This window comes from Chionomys nivalis, chromosome 3, assembly GCF_950005125.1.
Source record: "Chionomys nivalis chromosome 3, mChiNiv1.1, whole genome shotgun sequence".
Classification (NCBI taxonomy): Eukaryota; Metazoa; Chordata; class Mammalia; order Rodentia; family Cricetidae; genus Chionomys; species Chionomys nivalis.
In genome coordinates, this window is record NC_080088.1 from 104,071,782 (window position 1) to 104,097,510 (window position 25,729).

Sequence of the window (25,729 nt, forward strand, 5' to 3'; positions counted from 1 at the left end):
GTCACCATATCCAGTAGCAATTATCACAAGAGATACACAGCCCACTGCTGAAGAGGTTAAAAGGTGACAGCACTTCAAAGATTAATTTTACTTCCTGTATGAGGATTTGTCTGCAAGAATATTATGTATACCACATATAGAGACCAAAGGAGGGCATCAAATCCCATGAACTGGAATTATAAACAGTTCTGAGCCTCTGTGTGAGTGTTGGGAACCAAACGCAAGGGCAGCAAGTGCTACTAACCATTGAGCCATCTCTCCAGCTCCAGTGACAAGACTTCAAGGGGAGAGGAATGACCCTACCTTCGCCATCCCCACACAAGTGATAAGTTCTACATTTCTTCCTGGGTCTGACTCTAGAGTTTCACACTCATCCTTTAGTTCTGTCCGACACAAATGGAGTTTAAAGGTACTCTGGATAAAGATGCAAAGCCACAGCTGCCTACTGTTTGAGAAGCAGTGTGAGTTAAGTACCTCCCCAAGTCTCAGGTCCACATATGTAAAAAAAATTAAAGAGTACCACTTAGAGCTCATGAGGGCTATGAGAGGTGACATTCTCGTATCTCAAGTGGCTGCTACCACCACTTATTGTCTGTTTTCCATTTCCTGCCAAAGGAGGAAGATGTTTAAGTGACAAGGAGATAGGAAATAACCTGTCCACAGTTCCCAGCAGTCAAGATAGGGACTTAGCCGCCAGCGCTCACACTGGCCATACGCTTCTAGTAGAAGCACTCACCATGACGACAGTCCCACCAGAGCTCCAGTCATTCAGACACCGTTACAGCGCACGTGGTCAAGCTCTATCCTCAAATGCCCTGAAACGTTTACCAATCGTTTCCTCAAATGAGATTTCACAGTAGCGGAGCATTGGCCTCGTATGCAGGAGGTCTTGTGTTCAATCTCAAGCAGGATGGGAAGGGAGGAGGAGGGAGAAGAAAGATGAAAAGAAAAGAAACAAAGGGAGGAGAGGTGGGAGGTGAAGAGAAAAAGATTTTGCATTGAGCCCTGAGAATTTTCTGGGCAAAACTGAGGGATGTGGCTTAGTTTGCTAGGGTTCTCGCCTGAGTTCCATTGCCAACACTACATAAACCAAGGCATCCTGGCACATACCCTACCCTGCCTCTGCTCTGCCACTGCCAGCCACTGCTTCCTTCAGAAGTTCACCCTATGGATTCCACAGTGCCCCTCTTTCTTGTCTGGCCCTTCGCTGACTATTCCTTCTTCGTATGTTAGGTTCTCTTCCCTTGTCTGGCCCTAGCACTCCACACTGTCACCTTTTCCCTCCAAGCCTCTTACTGGCTTCCTCATACAAAATGCACAATCTCCATAGCTACTACAGGTTCTGCTGGAGAAATTCATGTTTCCAAGATATGTGAGCTGAACTCCAGATCTTTGTAGCCAAGTGCCTCCCACACATCTCCATGTAGACATTCCAGATCCTTCGAAACCAACACACCTGATGCAATTGTGACTATTTTCCAAAAACTAGCTCCTCCCTGTACTTCTCGTCTCGAAGACGAAAGAGCCTAAGGTTAGAAATCTGGCAGCCACTCCTCACTTTTTCTAACCCACGCCAACACTCAGTTCCCAGGTACTTATGTTTCTTTGAAGGTGCTTGTGTCCTCCTCATCATTACTTTAAATCCCTCCAACCTCTCGGATACAGGACAGCAGCTCCACCATGAGCCCTTCAACTTTTCAGTAGACCTTCCTCTTACAAGCAAACACCTTTTAAAAGACTGAGATCTTGTGACGGGAAAGATGACTCAGTAACTAAGAGCTTTTACAGAGGATTCAAGTTTGGTTCCCAGCGCCCACATGAAGGCCAACAACTTTCCATAACTCCTGTTTCAGAAGTTCTGACACCTTCTTATGCCCGCCACAGATGCCAGGCAGTGCACATAAATACACACATGCCATTCCCAGGATGACCAGAAGGTGCTGGATCCTCTGGGTGCTGGGAACTGAACCCAGGTCTTCAGCAAGAACAACAAAGTGCTCTTAATCACTGGCCCACCTTTTCAGCCATGGTCCTCCCAAAGGTTTTGGAATCAGTTTGAGTTTCTCTAGTTCACCCCAAGAACCCTGTGACCTCTGCTCTTGAGCAGTCTATCTCCATATGGCTCCACTTTCACTCAGTGATCCAGCCAAGCTGTAGACACAATACAGCAAAGCCTCAGGCCGATTCCCAACTCTGTCTTATCATCACCTCTTATAAACAAAATAGTACCCTAAAGCCGGCACTTGCGTGCCTCTCCACTGTGTCTCCTCCATCACAGCACTGAGAGAGACAGAGCTGGCATGATACAAATGCAGTCTGAAGGGTGAGCTGAAGGAAGGGCTAGGGAAGCCTTGACTTCAAGCAGAAGCTTGTGGCAATTCTGAGGAGACAGGAAGCAGGAGTTGATGTTCTGAGAGCAGACCGGGTAAGACCACCAGGGAAACCTGAGAATCCATCATCTACACTTGAGCTCTGCTGGTCTGAAGTCCACGTCACACCCCTGGAGTAATGTGTGTGCAAGAGAGAAGACGGGCAGAATTCCTACAGACCTAACTGAGCTGACCTGTGAGGGCAAGTGTCCCTCTCCACAGCTGTGTGCCTTAAAGGGTAATCTCAGGATAGGAGCAAGGAGCTGCTATTAGGCACTGAGAAATAGAGATCAGGCCAAATCTAAACTATTAAAGAATCAATTTTGGTGGAGACTGGGGTAACACACTAAACAAAAAATTATATAACACATGGTACCAGTGACTTGAAGTTGAATTCCAACTGTATTATTTTGTTGATGAAGTCTATGAAGTCAAACAAACAAAACCCCTAGCCTACCCTCAAGGACTCCAGTAAAGACATCTTAGCAAAGTAATGAATGGCTCCCCAAGCAAAACAGAAAGAAGGTGACTTCAAGATCAAATATAAGATTGAAAGGACATGTTAAACATAGTTTTTAACATGATTCCTGGTTAGCAAGGCTGGCCACCGTCTTATCTGGCAAGTCGCCCCTTCACCAGTCATGCAGGCAAAGAGGCAGAAGTCAGCCACAGAGCAAGAAGCTTGCTGGATCCCTCTACTGGCCACTGTGCAGCACGTCGGGAGCTTTTGCCCAGGCAGTCATAAAACCAAGAGGTAAAGATGTAAAAGGCTATATGAGACTTTATAAATGGTTAGTTTGAAGACCACAAATTGGAAAAGGGAGCCAGTTAATTCTCTACTGAAGTGGGCTTTAGTTAACGTGTATTCAACCAATTCTGAAACAATTTGAAAAGCGATCCCTATTTTATAGGTTTTTTTTCTCTCTTCCTCCCTTTCTCCAACCCTTTCCCTCCTTTTCTTTTCTTTCTTTTGCCAACACTGGTGATAGAACTCAGAACCTTAGCCATGCTAAGCAAGTTCTCCACCATGGAAAAGATGCAGGGACTACATCCAAATAGACAAACACTTGGAAAAGGACTTGAAAAATCAGTCATTAAGATTTCTGTCACAGGGCTGGAGAGATGGCTCAGCGGTTAAGAGCACTGACTGCTCTTCCAGAGGTCCTGAGTTCAACTCCCAGCAACCACATGGTGGCTCAGAACCACCTATAATGAGATCTGGTGCCCTACAGGCAGGATACTGTATAAATAAATTAAAAAAAAAAAAGATTTCTGTCACATGGGGCTGGCGTGATGGCTCAGAGGTTAAGAGAGTGTACTGCTCTTGCAGAGGACCTGGATTCAGTTCCCATCACTCATGTCAGGCATCTCACAACCATCTATAACTCCAGCTACAGAGGATCCCAAGCTTCTGCCATCCTCAGGCATCTGCACTCACCTGAACTTATCCACATGCAGACACGCAGACACACACACACACACACACAATTAAAAATAATTTTAAGGGGCTGGAGAGATGGTTCAACAGGTAAAAGAACTGGCTGCTCTTACAGGGGACCCTGGTTTGATTCCCAGTATCTACATGGTGGTTCCCAACTCCAGTTCCATGGGACCCAACAGGCACACGTGATGGACATACATACACACATGCATGTGGGCCAAACATTAATACACATAAAAAATCCAATAAGAGGGCTGGAGAGATGGCTCAGAGGTTAAGAGCATTGCCTCCTCTTCCAAAGGTCCTGAGTTCAATTCCCAGCAGACACATGGTGACTCACAACCATCTGTAACGAGGTCTGGTGCCCTCTTCTGGCCAGCGGGCATACACACAGACAGAATATTGTATACATAATAAATAAATAAATATTTCAAAAAAAAAATCCAATAAGACATTTTACTGGGTGGTGGCAGCACCTTTAATCCCAGAACTCAAGAGGCAGAGGCAGGACGATATCTGCGAGTTCAAAGCCAGCCTAGTCTACCGAGAGAGTTCCAAGGCCACACAAAGAAACCATGTCTCAAAATACAAACCAAACCAAACCAAAAAAAAAAAAAAAAAAAAAAAAAGCAAATAAATAAATAAAATATAAAGAATTTAAAGAGCAACTATGCTTTTAAGGCCAATTCCCATTGATGACAATGAAAACCTCAGTAAATTTGGCTACACACTACATAACAAAGGGGCAGCATTATCAGAGGCTTATAACAACAGAATTGCCAGTCTAAACTATCTGAATCGTCAAAAGGCCCAGAATACAATTCATAAAGTTATTTCAACCAGGAAAATATGACTTATTTTCAGAGGAAAAGAACAGATAGTAAACACATGCTAACTCAGATCTTAGAATATCAAAGGTGTCAGCTATTATTACAACACAAAAAGGAAACAGTGTTGAACTGAATGGACGACCAGCAGGTCTAGCAAAAAAGTCATTCATAACCGTGTGCAGACGGTGAAAGGGGAACTGGAGAGATGGCTCAGTGGTTAAGAGCAATGGCTGCCCCCAAAGTCCAGAGTTTAGATCTTAGCACCCACATTAGGAAGCTCACAAACAACTATAACTCCAGCTCCAGAGGATCTGATGTCTTCATCTGGCCTCCAAGCGCAACTACACACACACACATACACGTACACACACACACACACGTACACGCATACACACATACACACACGTACACACACACGTACACACATGTACACGCACACACACGTACACACACGTACACGCACGCACACGTACACACACATACACACACGTACATGCGCACACACGCACACGTACACGCATACACACACGTACACGCATACACACACGCACGTACACGCACACACACACACGTACACACACATACACGCACACACACAGTTTAAAAGGTTTGTCTCCAGTGTTCACCAAAAGAACAGAGGTGGAGAAGTGTAACAATCATCATCCCGAACACGGAAACAAAAGCGACTGGAGGGCTGGATCAGTGTTCAACAACACCCACCCAGCATGTGCTGAGGCCTGGGTACAATCCCTAATAAACAAACACCAAAAAAACAAAACAAAAAAAACCAAACAAACAAAAATTTACGAAGCGGCTTTTGGAAGTTATCAACATTAACACTAATCCTAAAAGACATGGACTGGTTGTCTCCCAATGTAAACCCTTAACCTGTGTTTTCAGCTTTTGTAAACTGAACTCACATATATATTAAAGGCCAAGAAAAGCTGCCAGGAGGCATATGAGGTGCAGGCAGACTACAGTCAAGCCACTTCTACCTCAAGCAAACACAATGCCAGGTAGCTTTGTTCATTAACCTTATAAAAAGAACTTCCATTGTCTTTTTTTTATTTTCTCTTTTTTGCCTGCCTTAAAACAGTACTGTGTACGCCCTTAATCCCTGCATCAGGAGGCAGAGGCATCTCTGAATCTTTGGGCATGTGACCAGCCTGGTCTACAGAGTGAGTTCCAGGAGAGTCAGGGCTACAAAAACAAACAAAAAACCCAACAACTAGAAAAAACAGTTCTATCTGCAATTATGAGGCCAAAATGTGACTGAATGAAGATGCAGCTGTTGTAAGAAACTATTCTAAGGCATTATTCTCACTGCATGATAACTTACTTGGTCAGCTTGTGGCTTTTCATTGCTGTGAGGAATTCTTGAACAATTGCAGGACTCTGGTTCCTGCACGGCGTTTTTGATATGTATTTTAATGTCTAAAAAATAAATACACAAAATAAAGCCAAACATAAGATATAAAAATTTTGAGGGTTTTTTGCCCATCAAAATCCCAGCAAAATTCTTCAAAGACCTCGAAAGAACGATACTCAACTTCATCTGGAAAAGCAAAAAACCCAGAATAGCCAAAACAATCCTGTGCAATTAAAGAACTTCTGGAGACATCACAATCCCTGACTTCAAACTCTACTACAGAGCTACAGTACTGAAAACAGCATGGTACTGGCATAAGAACAGACAGGAGGACCAATGGACCCAAATAGAAGACCTGGATATTAATCCACACATTTTCGAACACCTGATATTTGATAAAGAAGCAAAAAACAACAAATAGGCGGGGCGGTGGTGGTGCACGCCTTTAATCCCAGCACTTGGGAGGCAGAGACAGGTGGATCTCTGTGAGTTCGAGGCCAGCCTGGTCTACAAAGGGAGTTCCAGGACAGGCTCCAAAGTTACAGAGAAACCCTGTCTCGAAAAACCAAAACACCAAAAAAAAAAAAAAAAAAAAAAAAAAAAAAACACAAAAACAAATAGAAAAAAGAAAGCATATTCAACAATGGTGCTGGCATAACTGGATATCAACATGTAGAAGAATGAAAATAGATCCATAGCTATCACCATGCACAAAACTCAAGTCCAAATGGATCAAAGACCTCAACATAAAGCCAGCCACACTGAACCTTATAAAAGAGAAAGTGGGAAATACACTTGAACGCATTGGCACAGGGAACCACTTCCTAAATAGAACCCCAGCAGCACAGACACTGAGAGAAACAATTAATAAATGGGACCTCCTGAAACTGAAAAGCTTCTGTAAAGCAAAGGACACAGTCAACAAGACAAAACGACAGCCTACAGAATGGGAAAATATCTTCACTAACCCCACATCAGACAGAGGTCTGATCTCCAAAATATACAAAGAACTCAAGAAATTGAACACCAAAAGATCATATAATCCAATAAAAAAAATGGAGTACAGACCTAAACAGAGAACTCTCAACAGAGGAATCTAAAATGGCTGAAAGACACTTAAGGAAATGTTCAGCATCCTTAGTCATCAGAGAAATGCAAATCAAAACAACTCTTGTTGTGCTTTCCTGTCCCTTTAAGGGACAAGCCACGTCCACTCCCATTACCTCTGACCTGCCGCACCATCTTGCTCCTTCCCTCTTCTGCTTCTTTGGCATGTGCACGCATTTTCTCTGGCTCTTTCCCTCTATCTCTTCTCTCTCTCTCTCTCTCTCTCTCTCTCTCTCTCTCCCCTTCAATAATGCTTTTATGGCTACTTTCTGTGTCCATGGGTCTGCTCACATGCGCCCGCTGCATTGGGAATTCCACCGCGTGGCTCCCCGCCAGACTCTGGAGCCGGCTCCAACACACGCCCACCCCACTGGCACCCGCTGGAGCTCGCTGCTGCTGCTCCGTGAGCCCTGGGGGGACTCCCCCACATCACTTTAGAAAGAATAACAACTGGGCTGGAGAGATGGCTCAGTGGTTAAGAGCATTGCCTGCTCTTCCAAAGGTCCTGAGTTCAATTCCCAGCAACCACATGGTGGCTCACAACCATCGGTAATGAGGTCGGGTGCCCTCTTCTGGTCTGCTGACATACACATGGACAGAATATTGTGTACATAATAAATAAATAAATTAATTAAAAAAAAAAGAATAACAACTCTGAGATTCCATCTTACACCTGTAAGAACAGCCAAGGTCAAAAACACTGATGACAACTTATGCTGGAGAGGTTGTAGAGGAAAAGGGAACACTTCTGCATTGCTGGTGGGAATGCAAGCTGGTACAACTCCTTTGGATGTCAGTGTGGCAATTTCTCAGAAAATTAGGAACAACTTTCCTCAAGACCCAGCAATACCACTTTTGGGTATATAGTCAAAGGATCAATCGTGCCACAAGGACATGTGCTCAACTATGTTCAAAGCAGTTTTGTTTGTCATAGCCAGAACCTAGAAACAACCTAAATGTCCCTCGATCTAAGAATGGATAAGGAAAATGTGGTATATTGACACAATGGAGTACTACACAGCAGAAAAAAATAATGACATCTTGAATTTTGCAGGAAAATGGATGGAGTTAGAAAACATTATTTTGAGTGAGGTAACCCAGACACAGAGACAATTATCACGTGTACTCACTCATAGGTGGGTTTTAAACATAAAGCAAAGAAAACCAGCCTACAAACTATAATCCCAGAGAATTTAGACAACAATGAGGACACTAAGAGAGACTTACATAGATTTAATCTACACGGGAAGTAGAAAGCAGAAAAAGACAAGATCTCCTGAGTAAATTGGGAGCATGGGGATCCTGGGGGAGAATAAAAGGGGAAGGGGAGTGGTGGAGAGGGGAGCAGAGAAGAATGTAGAGCTCAATAAATATCAATAAAAAAAAGAAAAAAATTTTTGAGGGTTTTTTAAAGATCTCTTTTTATTTTCAATTATGTGATTCTATGTGGGTATGCCCTTGAATACAGATATCTGTGGAGGCGAGAGGCTTCAGAATCTCCTAAAGCCAGAGTTCCAAGCAGCTAAGTCACTCACAGCATGAGTGCTGGGGAATCAACGTGGACTCTCTACAAGAGCAATATGTGCTCAAAACCACAGAGCCATTTGGAGCCCCAGGACACAGGAATTTGAATAAGGGGCTGGAGAGATGGCTCAGTGCTTAAGAGTACATACTGCTCTTGCAGAGAACTCAGGTTCAATTCCTAGCATCCACATTGTGGTTCACAACTATCTATAACTCCAATTCCAAGGATCTGACACCCTCCTCTGACCTCCACAGGCAAATAGGTGCGCACGTGGTACACAGACATATATGCAAGCAAAATACTCAAATATATAAAATCTTGAAAAAATAGTTCTAAATAAGAAAAAAGGAAAGCAGTGCTATAATTTAATATTCTAAAATTTTCAGATTTTTAAGTTATTTTTATTTTTAAATTATGTTTATGTGTGCACGTGTGCGAGCATGTATATAAAAGAGCAGGGGCAGAGGAAAGAAATACTTATCCCTTGACACTGGAGTTAGTTACAGGTGGCTGCGAGCTGCCCAGTGCAGGTGCTAAAGCCAAACTCAGGAGCAATAAGCACTTCTGACGGCTGAGCCATCACTCCAACCCCAAAGTACTCAAGAGTTCTAGCCCAACACTTGGGGAGTTTTGTTGTTGTTGACTTGTCTCGGCAGTTTATACAACATTCTAAAGTAATGCTTGCTGTTTCCATTCAATTCCCAAACAGGTTAGGAAGAACAACCTAATGAATTAATTTTGCTTTCTTTTTATATGCCTTTAAACCCAGCACTAAAGAGGAAGAGGCAAGCAGATCTCTGAGTTCCAAACCACCCTGGAATGTGAGTTCCAGGTCAACCAAGGTTACATAGTGAGACCCTGTCTCAAAAAACTGAAGAAAAGGGAAAAATTTAATTTGGCCTTGCACAAAGAACAGTTCTAGCCTTTGTCCTAGAGTTGTAGGTGGTGATTTCCAGGTCCCTGGAATGTTATGCCTGGGCCCCTGGGTAATTCTGCTCATCAGCCGAACTCAGGGGCTGGCCACACCTCTACAGTTTCACAGCAAGGGTTAGCTAGCATTAAGACCAGTGTACATCACGACCCAGCGGAGCTTCCCTGCTGGCAACATTCCATGCTACGGTCAAGACCGACTTTAGAAAACGAGTGACTCGAGTCCGTGTGTGTGGACAGTAGAGACTATGACTTGGATACCCCTATTCTTTTATTCCCTTGGCTAACTTTAATCTGAATCCTTTCCTTTTGCAAACTGTCACTGTGACTGCCATAGCTTCAGTCCTGAGATAGATAACAGGAGCTAAGCTCTGCTCCCACTGTTACACATCATCAGTGTTATTTCTGTTCCTCGTAAGCACTGATTCTGCTGTCCCTTTCCTACATGAGTCAAGACCCTGCGGCACCAGACAATCTTACCCCTCATTCGTAGCTGCTGAGCTCTCCCTTCCTGAGTTACAGGACTGTAAGGCAGTGGACACCATGTCAGATAGTCATTTGGATGGCTTCCTAGACACCTTGGGGGATGACACAAGTTGTGGCTCCCAAACAGACAGGACTGTTTTGAACAGTCTATACTGGATTTTTTACTGTTGCTGTTATCACAAACCACAATGAACTCTAGATGATCCTGCAAACATTTCCATGTAAGCCAGAGGAAGAGCATTTCCTTGATGGCCTCGCAGGGGGTCTGTATGACTCGTGTGAAAGAGATGAGGCTATGTGACTGGAGCAAACATAAACTTTATCTGCATGTGAGGTCCTCTGTGGTCACTACCAACACCCCTTATCATGGTTGGTCTCCATGTCAACTTGCCACAAACTAGAACCACCTGAGTAGGAAGCCTCACCTAAAGAAGTGTCCTGATTGCCTTGATTGATGTGGGGTCCCACTCGTGTTGTGAGCGACACCTTGCCCCTGTTCACATGGCCTCCCTCTACTGAGTTAACCTGCCCTGTTGCTGATTCCCACACTGGTATCAGGACCAGTGTTTCTGAGCTTTCGTCGTGGACTAGAGACCAGTAGTTCCCCAGGAAACTACCAGTTGCTCCCACCCCAACTGAGAGCCAGCCGCTGTGGAAATATTCTGACTGCTGGGGCACTGAGTCTCAAGGACCAAGAAACTACAGGGTTCTTAGCTCTCAGGTCTACTGTTGTTACTATTTTAAACCTGACTCAATGTTTGTGTGTGTGACATACATAGTTTTACCCCATGAATCCCATCCCTCTAAGAGAACCCGGACTGACACACCCCTTCTGTGACTAAGTAGGGGTCAGTTCACTGGCGAGATGGCTATAGAAGACACCCTCACCCTCCGTGCTGCAGCCCTTCCCTGATGTCACCACAGGCCCAGTAAAATGCTCCTCTCAGCTGGTTTCCCTATTTGTCAGCGGTTTTTCCTGTCCCGTGTCTAGCACAGCAAGCTGCTCGGGCAACATGAAGAAGCAACACAGACAGTGAGGGAGCAACAAAGACGGTGGCAATGGAGCAGCAGAGAGCCAAGGGCTGCTGGGAAGCTACCATGTCAACTGCTGCCTGACTTCCTAGGCCTACCCAAGAACTGGAACACAAAGTTGCACTATCAAAGCCTGCATGAGGTTATAACACTAGAGGGCGCCATCCACAGCATCTCCTATAGGTCAGCTGCTATCACCTCCAAGGAAACAGACCCAGCACTGGCACTGTAAGAGCTTCCCACCTACCCACACCTCTCATCCAGAGAGAGCAAACGGCTCCCAGCCAGATGACCAGGAGCATCTGAGGGTCGTTCGGTGGGGACCCCAAATACGCACTTTATTCAGGACATTTTATTCTGTCTCACCTACTGGCAGGTGCCCCCATTCCTCCCACCCTCACCACTGGAGAGGCCCTGAAGGCTCTGAGCAGCTGGGCTCACCTCGTAGGTGATGGCATTCAAGTTCTGCTGCCCGGCACTGTGTTTGTTCTTCCCACTTTCCTTCCGCTGCTCCTTGAGATCTGTTAGCAGCTGGTACACCTAGGAAGAGACACAAAAGACATTTGTCAGTGAAGCTGAGAGATGTGTTTCTCCAAGGTTCTAAAAGACAGTCAAGTTATGCCACTTTATTCCCACAATCTGCTTCCCACGAGTTGGTCTAGATCAAGCATTTCATCCTAGAATTGTGCAGCATCTTTCAGATGCTCTCTTAGTTAAACCAATTCAAAGCCTCCTTTAGCAATCAATCAATCAATCTATCTATCTATCTATCTATCTATCTATCTATCTATCTATCTACCTACCTACCTACCTAGCTACCTACCTAGCTACCTATCTATTGGTTTTTCTTTTCTTTTCTTTTCTTTTCTTTTGTTTTGGTTTTGGTTTTTCGAGACAGGGTTCCTGCCTCTGCCTCCCGAGTGCTGGGATTAAAGGCGTGTGCCACCACCGCCCGGCCTACTAATCCCTTCTTATCTCAAGCTATTATGACTATTTGAAAGTAGATTTTCCTAAATATTTTAAGGGGGCTCTGCTTAATATACAAGTCTAGTATAATAATTTCTTTCTATAACAGAAAGAGCATGAGACAAATGATAAAATACAGCATCAAAGAAAAAAAAAGAGCTGAGAATATTGGTCAGTGGCAAACGATTTGCCTAATATGACAAAATCCCTGGGTCCCCAGCATGCTGAGAAAAACAAAGAGGAAACGCTATGATTCTTAGAAGAAAACTCTCCCTGCAAAGGAAAAACACATACACATCAGTGCTGGGCTGGAGGTGACTGGGACTTCACTCCTGTTTCTGAGGAAAATACGAGCCCCCAGATCATTACCAGCAGGTGTGTGACACCCACCTCCAACAGTCCCCCAACCCTACCACCTTTGTAAACTGGTACCGTGAGACCTAATGAACATGTTTCCCCAAAGAAACAAACACCCAAATACTGAGCAAAGGCCAATCAGTACAAAGTAGTTCCTAAAAAAAAAAAAAAAAAAAAAAAAATCAACGAATAGTTCCTTCCCGAGGCTAAGCCACAACCACTTAGGCGGGTCTTTATTAAGTAATATGGCAGATTGAGTTGATTCTACACACACGCAGCCCAGAATGGAGACCCAGATCCCCCGAGACTTTGGGTTTCACTGTGACGTGGACACTGATAGGGAATTTATACGCAGGCTCTTCTACACTGAAGCTGCCCCATCAGACTGCTTTGCCAGGACCAAACTAGACCCAGGCCAAGCAGAAGGCAGTAAAAATACTAGGATCTATCTCCCTTCTCACCAACTTCTTTCCTCTTTGTCTCCATCAGTCCAAATTATAAAGCTGCTCACTCTTACTAAATTACTCAAAATAGTCAAGTCAACTCAGTCTCAAAATGAGGGTATCAATCTCTGAGGCCCTTTGAAGATCCAAATGAAATAAAAGATGGTAATCAGGAAAGAACTAAGATTTTTTTTTTTCATTTCTCTGTAGCTTTGGAGCCTGTCCTGGAACTAGCTCTTGTAGACCATGCTGGCCTTGAACTCGGAGAGAACCATCTGCCTCGGCCTCCCGGAGTGCTGGGACTAAAGGTGACTAAGATTTTAATAGAAAGCAGTGGCTCTACAGCAGCAGCTCTAGCGACAAACCCTGGGATTTACAGAAGGGCACTTAGGAACCAGAGCCTCCCTGCTTCCCTAAGGAACCATTCAAAATTCATAAAACTCAGACCATTCCAAGATCCGCCCGGGGCCACCTACCCTGTGTTAAAGTGGAAACTTCAAATGAGTTGTCATTTCTTAAGAAAACTAATCTTTCTTTAAACCAGGCAGTAACTATGCATGCCTTTAATCCCAGCACTCAGGAGACAGAGGCAAGTGGATCTCCGAGAGTTTGAGGTCAGCCTGTTCTACAAGTGATGGAGGAAGGTCATTGGTTAACTAATAAAGAAACTGCCTTGGCCCATTTGATTGGCCAACCCTTAGGTGGGTGGAGTAGACAGAAGAGAATGCTGGGAGAAAGAAGCCAAGTCATTGAGTCGCCATGATTCTCCCACTCCAGACAGACGCAGGTTAAGATCTTTCCTGGTAAGCCAGCTCGTGGTACTACACAGAATATTAGAAATGGGTTAGATCAATATGTAAGAGCTAGCCAATAAGAGGCTGGAGCTAATGGGCCAGGCAGTGATTAAAAGAATACAGTTTCCGTGTAATTATTTTGGGTAAAGCTAGCCTATTACAACATACAAGAGCTAGTTCAGAACAGGCATCAAAGCTACAGAGAAACCCTATCTCAGAAAAAACAAAAAGAAACTAACCCAGCCGGGCGGTGGTGGCGCACGCCTTTAATCCCAGCATTTGGGAGGCAGAGGCAGGCGGATCTCTGTGAGTTCAAGACCAGCCTGGTCTACAGAGCTAGTTCCAGGACAGGCTCCAAAGCCACAGAGAAACCCTGTCTCGAAAAACCAAAAAAAAAAAGAAACTAAAGAAACTAACCCAACATCTTCACAAGCAAAGACAAAACCAAAAGAGGATAATACAAACAGCCCGTGAGAGCCCTTACCTCATAGTTACTGAGCAGTGCCGCGTTCGCGTCCTTCCTGCAAAAGAACAGTGAGCCATGTCAATCCACATCCATTACAAGGTCTCAAGTGTCTAGAAAATAATCCCTTTAGTCGAGATCCAGCTAGCTAGTTCAGGAATCGAGAACAATCTAACACTAGAAATGCCTTAAGTCCTTCCTGGGTTAGCTAGCCCTGTCTGGGTTAGCTAGTCCTGCATCAGCAATTTCAGGTAGAAACAACTTTCCTTTCCTTTTAATGTTTATTTATTTATGTGTGCATATGCCTATGAGAGCTAAGAATTTCTACATGGGTATGTAGATTTGCATGCCTGTGTGCACAGAAGGCACTGACCCCTCAAAGCTGGAGTTACAGATGTCTGCAGGGTTCCTACACTTGTCACATGGATGCTGACATCTAAATTCTGGTTCTCATTATGTAGCAAGCATTCTTAACCACTGAGCTATCTCTCCAGCCCCAAGGCTTTCTCATATATATATATATCTGCTCCCCTCCCTGCCTCTCCCCTTCCCCTTAGAGCTATGTAAGTCTCTCTTAGTGTCCTCATTGTTGTCTAAGTTCTCTGGGATTGTGGTTTGTAGGCTGGCTTTCTTTGCCTTATGTTTAAAAACCACCTACGAAGGGCTGGAGAGATGGCTTAGCTGTTAAGAGCACTGACTCCTCTTCCAGAGGATCTGGGTTCAATTCCCAGCACGTACATGGCAGCTAAAAACTGTCGTAACTCCAAGATCTAACACTCACACATAGACATATGTGCAAGCAAAACATGAATGCACACAAAATAAAAATAAATAAATTTATTTAAAAAAAAACACCTATGAGATCACAGCGCGCCGCTCCCAGGTGTCTTCAAGGTCGCTTTGCGGAGCAGGAGCGCGCCTGAGTGACCCGTGCTGCATCCCTTTGAGCGAGTTCGCCGGCAACATGAGGGGGTACACGGCGGATGAGAAGCTGCGGCTGCAGCAGCTGTGGGAGCTGAGGAGACAATGGCTGAAGGTACAGGAACTGAGCCCCTGGGAGCCCGTGTTGCCACCGAGCAAGATGTGGCCCCTGGAGGGATTCTGGAATAACTTTCTGCGGGATGGGGCCGTGTGGAAGAACGTGCTCTTTAAGACATACCGGTCCAGTATCTTCACTGTCTCTCATATACTTGTACCTCTCTGGTTCATTCACTACTATGTCAAATACTATGTCGCGGCAAAACCATATGGCATCGTTGGCACGAAGCCCAAGATATTCCCAGGTGATACAACTCTGGAGACTGGAGAAGTAATTCCACCAATGAAAGATTTTCCTGATCAACATCATTAAAGAGCACTTAAAAACTTAAAAGACTTGTGTAATAGCAAAAGTCTCTTCATATAGTGCTGTATTTACTGAATCTGTTTCCTCCAAAAGTAACTAATAAAGCTTATTCTCAGAAAAAAAAAAAACACCTATGAGTACATGTGATAATTGTCTTTCTGTGCTGGGTTACCTCACTGAAAATAATATTTTCTAGCTCCATCCATTTTCTTGCAAAATTCAAGCTGTTGTTATTTTTTTCTGCTGTGTAGTACTCCATTGTGTAAATGTACCATATTTTCCTTATCCATTCTTCGGTCGAAGGGCATTTAGGTTGTTTCCAGGTTCCGGCTATGACAACAAAGCTGCTATGGCACATGTCCTTGTGGCACGATTGAGCATCCTTTGGATATATACCCAAATGTGGTATTACTGGGTCTTGAGGAAGGTTGTTTCCTAATTTTCTAAGAGTCACCACACTGACATCCGAAGGGGCTGTACCAGCTTGCACTCCCACCAGCAATGCAGAAGTGATCCCTTTTCCCCACAACCTCTAAGGCTTTCCTTTTTATAGACACAGCATATCATGTGCCCATTTCCCCATGATGACTAAGATATACATTATCCCAAACCTGTGTGGACAGAAAGTTAAGTACAAGACATGGAAGGTAACCCTCAAAGGAACCCCAATATAGAAGGGTCTGTAGGCAGCAAGAGCATTAGAAATGACTGAAGAAACAAGGTGCTGATTCATCCTTGGTGAACATCCTTCTCTCATTACAACCAATGGTTACTGGCATCTTGGACAACCTGAGTCCTGCCATGTTGACAGAAATGGCCTATGTACTTTTAACACAAACACTGTCACTAGAAACCCCAGCAAGGATCAAGGATTCCATGAAAGTCACAGAGACGTCACATATTTAGTTGCTAAAAGCCTGGTTTCTCCCCTGTATAACAACTGATAAGCAAGCTGTTACCGCTCCTGTGTGAACACAGCTACGGCACAAAATGACAACTGATCCACTCCACACTATCATATCAACATATATCAATAACGACTCAGATCACAACTGGCCCATCCCACACCGTGACAGCAGAGGACACATTGCTTTAAGCAGCCCAGAGTCAGCATCCTATGACAATTAAAGACAATTGAAACCAGACATACTGAGGTTCTGATATCCTCTCTGCCAAGTTAAGATGTAGATTTTATTGGACCAATTTCTCCCCACGCTTACCCCAGCTAAAACAAGATATGGGAACAATCTAGCGTAGCATGGACAATGGAGAGATGGCTCAGTGGTTAGGAGCTCTTCCTGCTCTTGTACAGTCCAGTTTCTAGCACTTACATCAGACAGCTCACAACTGCCTGTGACCTGTTCCAAGGGCACATGCACTCATATGGTACACAGACAATCAAGCAGACATAAATATAAATATTTTGTAAAATATTTATATATATATATATATGAAGTGTAACCTGATTCTAAACCCCATTATGTCTGTCATTGGCTGTATGTATTTTCTAAAGTGATTTCATCTCTATAATTAAATCTTCACATTTCCAACATGGAAATTATACTATACACCTCTGTAAGATTATATACAGGATTAAATGTTATACACCTCTGTAAGATTATACACAGGATTAAATGCAAAGATATAGGTAGAACACCGTAAGTGCTTAGAAAATGTGATTATCATTACTTTCGTCTGTGCGGCTAAATGTCTTACTTCATGAAGATTTTCCATTCTGGTGAAATGAGATGGCAGATTTGAAGATTAGAACCTCCACAAATGGAGGCAAGTATTTAAAAAAGATTTCAGACTGGAGAGACGGCTCAATGACTAGGAGCACTAGCTAGCTGCTCTTTCAGAAGACCTGGGCTTGATTCATGGCATCCACATGGTGGTTCAATCATTTGTAACTCCAATCATGAGGGAATTAGCCCTCTTTTGACCTCCAAAGTCACCAGACATGCACATGGTATACAGACATACAAGTAGACAAAACACCTATGAGCATAAAATAAATTTTAAAAAAAGATTATGTCAACTCTCACTAAAAGTCCTCCAGTTCAGGGGCCTATCAATATAATTCCAACTTAATTCTGACTAAAGCTCTCCAGTGCAGGGGCCTATCAATACGATTCCAACTTTCAGATGACAAAGCTCAGGCTCAGAGAGTAAAGTAACTCGCCACACAGTAAGAAGTTCCATGAATTGGAAAATAATGATGACTATGAAAAATGAGAGTAGATTAGGTGAAGGGAAACTAGAACAGAATCTAAAAATCCAGGTAGAGCAGTCTGGAGCGGACACACGGGCAACAAGAACCACTGCGCGGTCTGTCGCTGGGAGTGGACCTGCACGGTGAAAATGACAACGCAGAATTTCAAAACCATGGCGTGAGATGGCTGCTTTCCCCAGTCAACAATTACAGCGGAGCTCTTCCACAGCTAACATGGGTCAACAAGGCAACAGCACAGTGATGTCAGCACAGAAATCAAATCGGTGAGCAGCGCCTGGTCAAATGCTCCTGGTAATTCAGCAAACGCTACAATTGCACAAATCTCCTGCTTCATCCCAAGGACACTGAACCCAAGGCAGGGTATTATATTTAGAAAGAATCTAACACAAGAGAAATAGTGCAGGGCTCAGCTGGCAGAATGCTTGCCTAGCAAGGACAAGGGCATTGGTTCCATATCTAGCACCAAATACACCAGGCATGATGGCCTGTAATCAGAGGAAAAAGTACCAGAAGTCTAATGTCATCCTTAGCTACACAGGCAGTTTGAGGCCAAACTGAGTTAAATGAGAGCCTGTCTTTTAGAAAACTAAACAGACAAATTAAATCATGTCTACTGAATCAGGAAATCAGCCCACAGGGCTTCCTACTGGTTGAAATTGAGTTACAGTTCCCTTGCTCTCAGAGGAACACTGCGCCTGTGATATATCACTTCAAGGTGAATAGCAATGGGTCCATTCCAAGCGTCACTGGTATATGTTATTTCCAAATCACAAACGACTCTGTGATTCTGTGGTCGTGCACTGAGAAATTCCAAGTCACTGCCCAACTACTTGAGTCAATATTGTACACACAAAATCAGGGGCAAGATGGTGAATACTTGTAAGCACAACACTGATGGATGGGGAAAGAGGATGACACCTGCTACATGGGGAGACCCTGTCTCAAACACAAGCACACCAACACTCTCTAGGAAACAGAGATGTAAGAATCCAACAAATATCATCTGCCTTTTCTAGCAAGAGAGAGAGAGGGAGAGAACTGGGAATTCTCTTTCACAAACAATTTGAAAAAATGGAGAGCTGGGTCAAGCTGGGGTCAAGCTGGGGGTCCGACACAGATTAAGCAAGAACTCCACCACCAACCTACGCAGTCCCTCAGGGACATTAATGAGTCTGCTTGAGGATCAAGAGAACAAGGCAGACATCGCATCTTGCAGACTCTGACTGGCAGAAACCAATTAATTCCTGGAACTCACTTTGTAGACCAGGTTGGCCTCGAATTCAGAGATCCACCTGTCTGCCTCCCAAGAGCTGGGATCAAAGGCCTGGACTACCATCCAGCTAGTTTCCATTTCTTTTTGGTTTTTGTTTTTTTTTTTCAGGGGGGGGGATATCTCACTAGAGCCTTTATACTTAGGATTCCCCTGCCTCAGGCAGGCATCTGAGTGCTAAGAATGTAGTTGTGTACCATCAGATCTGGCTGATTTTAAGACCCAGCTACTCAGCTATTCAGATTAAATGCCAATATATTCTAGGCATAATTTCATCTAATAGAAAGCCAATGAGAGACCAGGATACAGTTCAATAGTAGAGCATGTGTTTAGAATGCAATCCCCAGAACCAAATCTTTTGTCAATGGGTAAATTAACCATTTTTCCGTAAAGGCCAACATGAGCTGTACATCTTGGAAATTTTTATAAGTCTTTTTATAAGACTTATTATTTTATGTGTATGTGTGTATATGCACATGTGTTTAGCTGCCTTCCAAGGCCAGAGAAGGATATCAGATCCCCCTAAAGCTGAAGTTATAGGTAGCTGTAGGCCATCTGATGTGGGTGCTGGAAATAGAACTCAGGTCCTCTACAAGTGCAGTAAATGCTCTTAATCATGCAGCTCCAGCCCCAAGGGAAGTTCATTTTTGTTTGTTTGTTTGGTTTTTGGTTTTCAACACAGTTTTCTCTGTATAGCCCTGACTGGCCTGGAACTAGCTCTGTAGAGCAGGCTGGCCTAAAATTCAGAGAGATCCTCCTGCCTCTGCCTCCTGAGTGCTGGGATGAAAAGCATGTGACGCCATTACCCAGCTTAAAAAGTACTTTTTAAAAGGGTAAAATAATGACATGATGTCTACAACTGTCAAATGGTTCAGAATAAAGTGTACGTAGATGTGTGTATGGAGAGAATGCTTGGACAAACTATAAGGCAAATATCCACAGCGAAACTTTAACAAGCGGGCCAGCAAGATGGCTCAGTGACAGCCTGAATTTGATCCCATATGGTGGAAAAAGAACTAAGTCCACAAGTGGTCCTCTGACTTCCACATGTGTGCTGGAGTATGTGTATCCCAATACATAAATAAACAGAACTCAATTTTTAAAAAGTTTTTAACAAGTAAGGCCTCAGTGAGATGCCTTAGCAGGTAAAGGAGCCCGCCACCAAGCCTGATGATCTGAGTTCAATCCCAGGGACCCACAGAGTGGAAAAAAAGAACTAACTTCCACAGGTTATCCTGACCCCTACATGTACACCAAGACATACATATACTCATAGATAATTAAAATGTAATAAAAGTTATGTTAACAAAGAAGCTAGGTGTAGTGGCACCCAGTATAAACCAGCACCTGTCAGGTTAAGGAAGGAGGATCAGAAATTCAAAGGCAGCCCAGGCTATAAGGTGAGAACTTTGGTTGGTTGGTTTTTAAATAAAGTCTTTTAAATTTATTTATTTTTATTTCATTACATTCATGTTTTCCTTGCATGTATGTCTGCGTAAAGGTGTTAGATCCAATGAAACTGGAGTTACAGGCAGTTGTGAGCCACCATGTGGGTGCTGGGAATTGAACCTGGGTCCTCTGCAAGAGCAGCCAGTGCTCCTAACTGTGAGCCATCTCTCCAGGCCATTTGTTTGTTTTTAAACTGGGTACTGGAACTCACAATTGTAACCTCAGCATTTAGAAGGTGGAGGCTAGATCTCCTCAGCTCAGAGTTTGTGGTTTTACTTTATTTTTAAGGTCGGTTCTCACTGTGTAACAGACTGACCTGGGACTTGCTATGAGTTGGGGCTGCCCTTAACCTTGTGATCCTCCTCTTGCTGCTAATCCTAAATGCTAGGATTATAAACCTGGGCCTAAGTGAACTTTAAAGACTATGGAATCTATGCTTTAGGTAGGCAGTTACTTAGTGTCCCGTAAGTAATTCATTACTGGACTAAAGCTGTCTTACTATTTGAAATTTAACCTGTAAAGTGTGCTTAATGTGCTGAGTCAACTTAATGAAAGCAAACAACCACTTTGGAAAACAGAATCCTGAATAAACAGAACAAAATGATCTATTGACACGTTCCTTAAAAGCACACATAAACACCAAAAAATAGAACAAAAAAGTGAGCCGTATCTATTAATTGCCACACACTTAACTTATGAACAAAATGACGAACAAAATTGCTAAACTCTTCTATACTTAAAACGTTATCAATTCATGTTCTGAAAAACTAAACTTTGATACAGGAAAACTGAAAGCTTCAAAGTCAATGAACACTTTAACTTGTACCTTGCACTTCCTAGCTAGCCAACAAGCACTCTTCCTAAGCCCACTGCTGGGTTGTTGTTTATCTTTTGCTTCTCTTTCTAAATCTCCATATTGCTAGCTGTAAAAGGACAGCACTCCTAACTCACACACACTACAGAAGACAAGGTCCATTTGTTCAACTCTGACTATACACTACATTGACAAAGCCACAGCAGGCTGCAGAGGCTCAGCAGTTAAGAGCTTGTACTGCTCTGGCAGAGAACCTGAGTTTGCATCCCAGCACCACATCAGGAGGCTGATAGTGGACAGGAACTCCAGCTCTGGAGGATCAGATGCTCTCTTCTGGCCTCCAAGGGCACTCACTGCACGCACATGCGCAAACCCACAAAGACATATACACACATTAACTGATTTTTTTCGAGACAGGGTTTCTCTGTGTAATTCTGGCTGTCCTGTAACTCACTATGTAGCCCAGGCTGGCCTTGGACTCAGAGATCCGCCTGTCTCTGTCTCCTGAGTGCTATGAGTGAAAAGTCATTCACCACCACTGCCAGGCATAAAAAAATAATTTAAAAAAAAAAGGCGGGGGGACCATGAGCTGGGAATGTAGCTCAGTTAGCAGAGTGCTCTTCTAGCACGTAAATCCTGAGCCCCATCCCCAGCACTGCATAAACCAGGGTATGGTGTCACACACCAAAAGTTCAGCTGTGGGAAGTAATCAAGGTCACTCCTGACTACTTATTGAGTTCAAGGCTAAACCTTGAACACAAGAGACCCTACCTTAGGGTTGGGGTGGGAGGGAACCAGAAAACAGGAAAAAAGACTGTCTAATGACTGGGAAAGAGCTAAATTATGGTTTAAACAATCAGACAGAAAATGAGTGGAAAAGAAAGGTCATAAACATTGAGGAACCACCATCATATAAATGAATAAAGTAACAGAATGTGTACAGAGAAAGTGCCTCAAGATGAAGCACTAAGGTGCTCAAAGTTTAGACACCAGTAAGGGAAGAGGAGTAAGAAAAGGACTCCTAAGCAGTAAGAGGAAGGGGGAAATCCAGGGGCATGTCAGGGAGCTGAGAATTTCCAGGGTTTCTGGCAATAGCTACTTAGAGGAGGAGAAAGCTGAACCAGACAACCTGAGCTACACAGTGAGAGACCCTCATCTCAGATACTGAAGGGCTAGTCTGATGTGGTGGCTTGAGAGGTGGAGACAGGCTATCAAAACTCCAATAGCATCATCTGCTAAATAGCAAGTTCAAAGCCAGCCTGGGCTACTTATGACTCTGTATCAAAAAGCCTGACAAACTGTAGTACACATAACAAGTAAACAGAACATGAAGATGAATGTTAATAACACAATTTAGGTATGTCAATCATGTACACATATCAAGTCCACAGGTAGAGTAGATGCAAATCATTCTACTTGCACATCAAATCATTTAAAAAAAAAAAAAGTATGGAGAAAAAACTGTTAGGATGGCTTTGCTGGTGGGAGAGTAACTGCCTAGAATGTTCAGGACACTGCCATTCCAAACACCACAATACGAGGATGGGGGGTTGGCTCAGTGCTAAAGCGCTTGCCTAGTTATCCCTAGTTTCCATCCCCAGCACCACAAATAATAGCAGCAATAATAAACGTGTGGAGGGTGCCATTCAGTGGTACCCGCCTAGCATGTGCAAGATTCTTGGATACCATCCCCAACATCACAAAATGATGATGATGATGGCTAGGGAGGTATATAGCTCAAAAATTTGCCTAGTTGATTTTTTTTTTTTTTTTTTTTTTTTTGGTTTTTCAAGACAGGGTTTCTCTGTAGCTTTGGAGCCTGTCCTGGAACTCGCTCTGTAGACCAGGCTGGTCTCGAACTCCCAGAGATCCGCCAGCCTCTGCCTCCCAAGTGCTGGGATTAAAGGCGTGCGCCACCATCGCCCGGCTTGCCTAGTTGATCTTAATTGCGAACTTGAAACAGCCTAGCGTCATCTGGAGGAGAAGCCTCAATTGAGGAGCTGTCTCTTTGTCAGGTTGGTTTCTGGGAATGTCCTTGAGGGACTGTCTTGATTATTAAGTAACACAAGAGTACAGCCCACTAGAGGTGGCACCATCCTTGGGTAGGTGGCCCTGGGGGGTATAAAGAAGTTAGGAAAAGCCAGAAAGTATACCAGATAGCAGAGTTCTTGAATGCTTTCTGCTTCAGGTTCCTGCCTTGAGTTCCTGCCCTGACTTCCCTCAATGATAAATTGTGTCCAGAAGTGTAAGAAGTAATAAACCCTGCCACGTGGTGGCAATAAACCCTGCCACGTGGTGGCGCACACCTTTAATCCCAGGAGTCAAGGAGCCAGAAGCAGGCGGATCTCTGTGAGTTCAAGGCCAGCCTGGTCTACGGGGTGAGTTCTAGGACAGTCAGAGATACAGAGAAACCCTGTCTCAAAACAAACAAACAAAAAAATGCAATAAAGCCTTCTACCTCTAAGTTGCTTTTGCTCATGGTGTTTGTCACACAACAGAAAGGAAACTAGTACACCTAGTATGTTCACAGCCCTGGTTATCAGTATCACAAAATAACGACGGAGAGAATGGCTGGGGTTGCAGCTCAGTGGCAAAGCCTTTGCCTAGCACGTGCAAACTCCTGGGTATCATCTCCAGCATTACAAAACGATGATTGTGGTGACTGGGGGGATATGGATCAGCAGTAGAGTGTTTCCCTAGTATATGCAAAGCTCGCATCCCAAAATGTTAATTGTGACTGCGAGGTACTTCGGGGGCAGACTACTTGCGGAGTACTGGTAAGGGCTTGAGTTTCAAGCCTAGAACCAGAAAAAAAATAATAGTGAAGAAGGAAGGAGGGAGGGAGAAAAGGAGGAAGGGAGGGAGGGAGAAAGGAAAGAAGAAAAAACGAAAAGGAAGGAAGGAAGGAAGGAAGGAAGGAAGGAAGGAAGGAAGAAAGAAAGAAAGAAAGAAAGAAAGAAAGAAAGAAAGAAAGAAAGAAAGAAAGAAAGAAAGAAAGAAAGAAAGAAAATATCTATTCCTCCCACATTCCCCTCCCCTAACGAATGTGGGAGGGGAGCCGGTAGCCAGGCCAGCAGGATCCCTTCCTTGCCGCCCCGGCACCAGGTACTTCCGGCCCGTCCACTCCGCCCACCCGTCCAGCTCGCGGTCCGGAGGTCCGGCCGCCAGCCGCCTCATGGTCCCCAGATGAGTCAGGTTTCCCTTGGACTAGCAGCTTACACTTCCATGTCGCCTCTGCTTCGTCGTGCAGCCGCTGGAAGGGACGAGCCTCACGTTGCGCCACCGCCGCACGGCGCTCCGCCGCTGTGCGTGCCGCAAGGCACTCTGGGACGGCCTGCTGCACGCCGCGGCCGCGGGGCCGCCGCAGGGCGGGCGGGGCTCCTCCTTGGTCCTTGGTGTTGTACCGTTTTCGACTTTCAGCCTGTCGAGTGTTTGGAGATAGAAATTAAACATCTTCGTGGTCTAGGTTTTGTTAATGTTTTAATAAGATAAGGTTGCGGCCTTGGATGCGTTAAAAAACCCCAAGCCGATCATGTTCGCTCATACCTGTTATTCCAACCCTAGAGAGGTTGAGGCAGGGGGATTGCCACGAGTTCCTGGCCAGCTGCATAGTGAGTTTCAAGCCATCCTGGGCTATTGGAGACCCTGTGTTAAACGAATGAATGAATGAAATTTAAAAAACAAAAAAACAGAAGCCAGGAATGGTGACGCACGCCTCTAATTCCAGGAAGGGGAGGTAGAGGCAGGCACATCTCTGAGTTAGAGACAACCAGGGCCACACAGAAAGTGGGAGGGAGGGAGGAAAGGAGGGAGGGAGGAAAGGAGGGAGGGAGGGAGTTGGAGAGATGGCATAGCAGTTAAGAGTACTTCCAATTCTAGCAGAGGATCAGGACAACATAGTGGCTCACAAAACCTATAAATTTGATTCCAAAGGATCCAGGGTCCTCTTATAGCCTCTCACCAGGCATTCATGTTAAGTATATACATACACGCAGGCACTCACACATATACATAAACTCAACCTTTAAAAAGGAAAAGGGAGCGGCTGGAGAGATGGCTCAGTGGTTAAGAGCATTGCCTGCTCTTCCAAAGGTCCTGAGTTCAATTCCGGCAACCACATGGTGGCTCACAACCATCTGTAATGAGGTCTGGTGCCCTCTTCTGGCCTGCAGACATACACGCAGACAGAATATTGTATACATAATAAATAAATAAATAAATAAATAAATAAATAAATATTTTTTTAAAAAAAGGAAAAGGGATGGACCTGCTGGCCCATATCTGCTATAATTCCAGCATTTGGAAGTTAGAGGCAGAAGGATTAAAGATTCAAGATCATCCTCTATACAGTGAGTTCAAGGCCAAACTGGGATACAGGAGACCTTGTTTCAAAAAAAAAAAAGAAAGAAAAGAAAAAGAGTCTAATAAGCAAATCTTGCCAGGTGGTGGTGGTGGTGCATGCCTTTAATCCCAGCACTCAAGAGGCACAGGCAGGCAGATCTCTGT

The 25,729-nt window shown here is 44.2% G+C and overlaps 2 protein-coding genes across 5 annotated transcripts in view; one reads left to right on the top strand and one right to left on the bottom strand.

Annotated features, from left to right (window-relative positions):
- Nucleotides 1-24,539, bottom strand: part of Crcp (CGRP receptor component) — a 41,051-nt gene extending 16,512 nt beyond the window's left edge. Inside the window, exons 1-4 of one of the 4 annotated variants that reach the window (XM_057764822.1) lie at nt 24,443-24,539; nt 14,134-14,170; nt 11,531-11,629; nt 5,980-6,074 (exon numbers count right to left, since the gene is read on the bottom strand). In XM_057764822.1, coding sequence (XP_057620805.1) covers nt 5,980-6,074; nt 11,531-11,629; nt 14,134-14,170; nt 24,443-24,450 — 239 coding nt within the window. In that variant the 5' untranslated portion in view covers nt 24,451-24,539. Of the gene's footprint in view, nt 1-5,979; nt 6,075-11,530; nt 11,630-14,133; nt 14,171-14,967; nt 15,091-24,356 lie in introns of those variants that run through there. The other 3 variants (XM_057764821.1, XM_057764823.1, XM_057764824.1) reach the window with 3 other exon arrangements.
- On the top strand, nt 15,032-15,548 carry LOC130871462 (NADH dehydrogenase [ubiquinone] 1 beta subcomplex subunit 6-like). Its single transcript, XM_057764825.1, has one exon. It carries the CDS (start codon nt 15,077-15,079, stop codon nt 15,461-15,463), a length of 387 nt encoding a protein of 128 aa, XP_057620808.1. The 5' UTR covers nt 15,032-15,076; the 3' UTR covers nt 15,464-15,548.
- Nucleotides 24,540-25,729: the final 1,190 nt, after the last annotated feature.

Excerpts from the sequence above, each read along its gene's own strand:
- LOC130871462 (XM_057764825.1), top strand. The coding sequence starts at position 15,077 with ATGAGGGGGTACACGGCGGATGAGAAGCTGCGGCTGCAGCAGCTGTGG.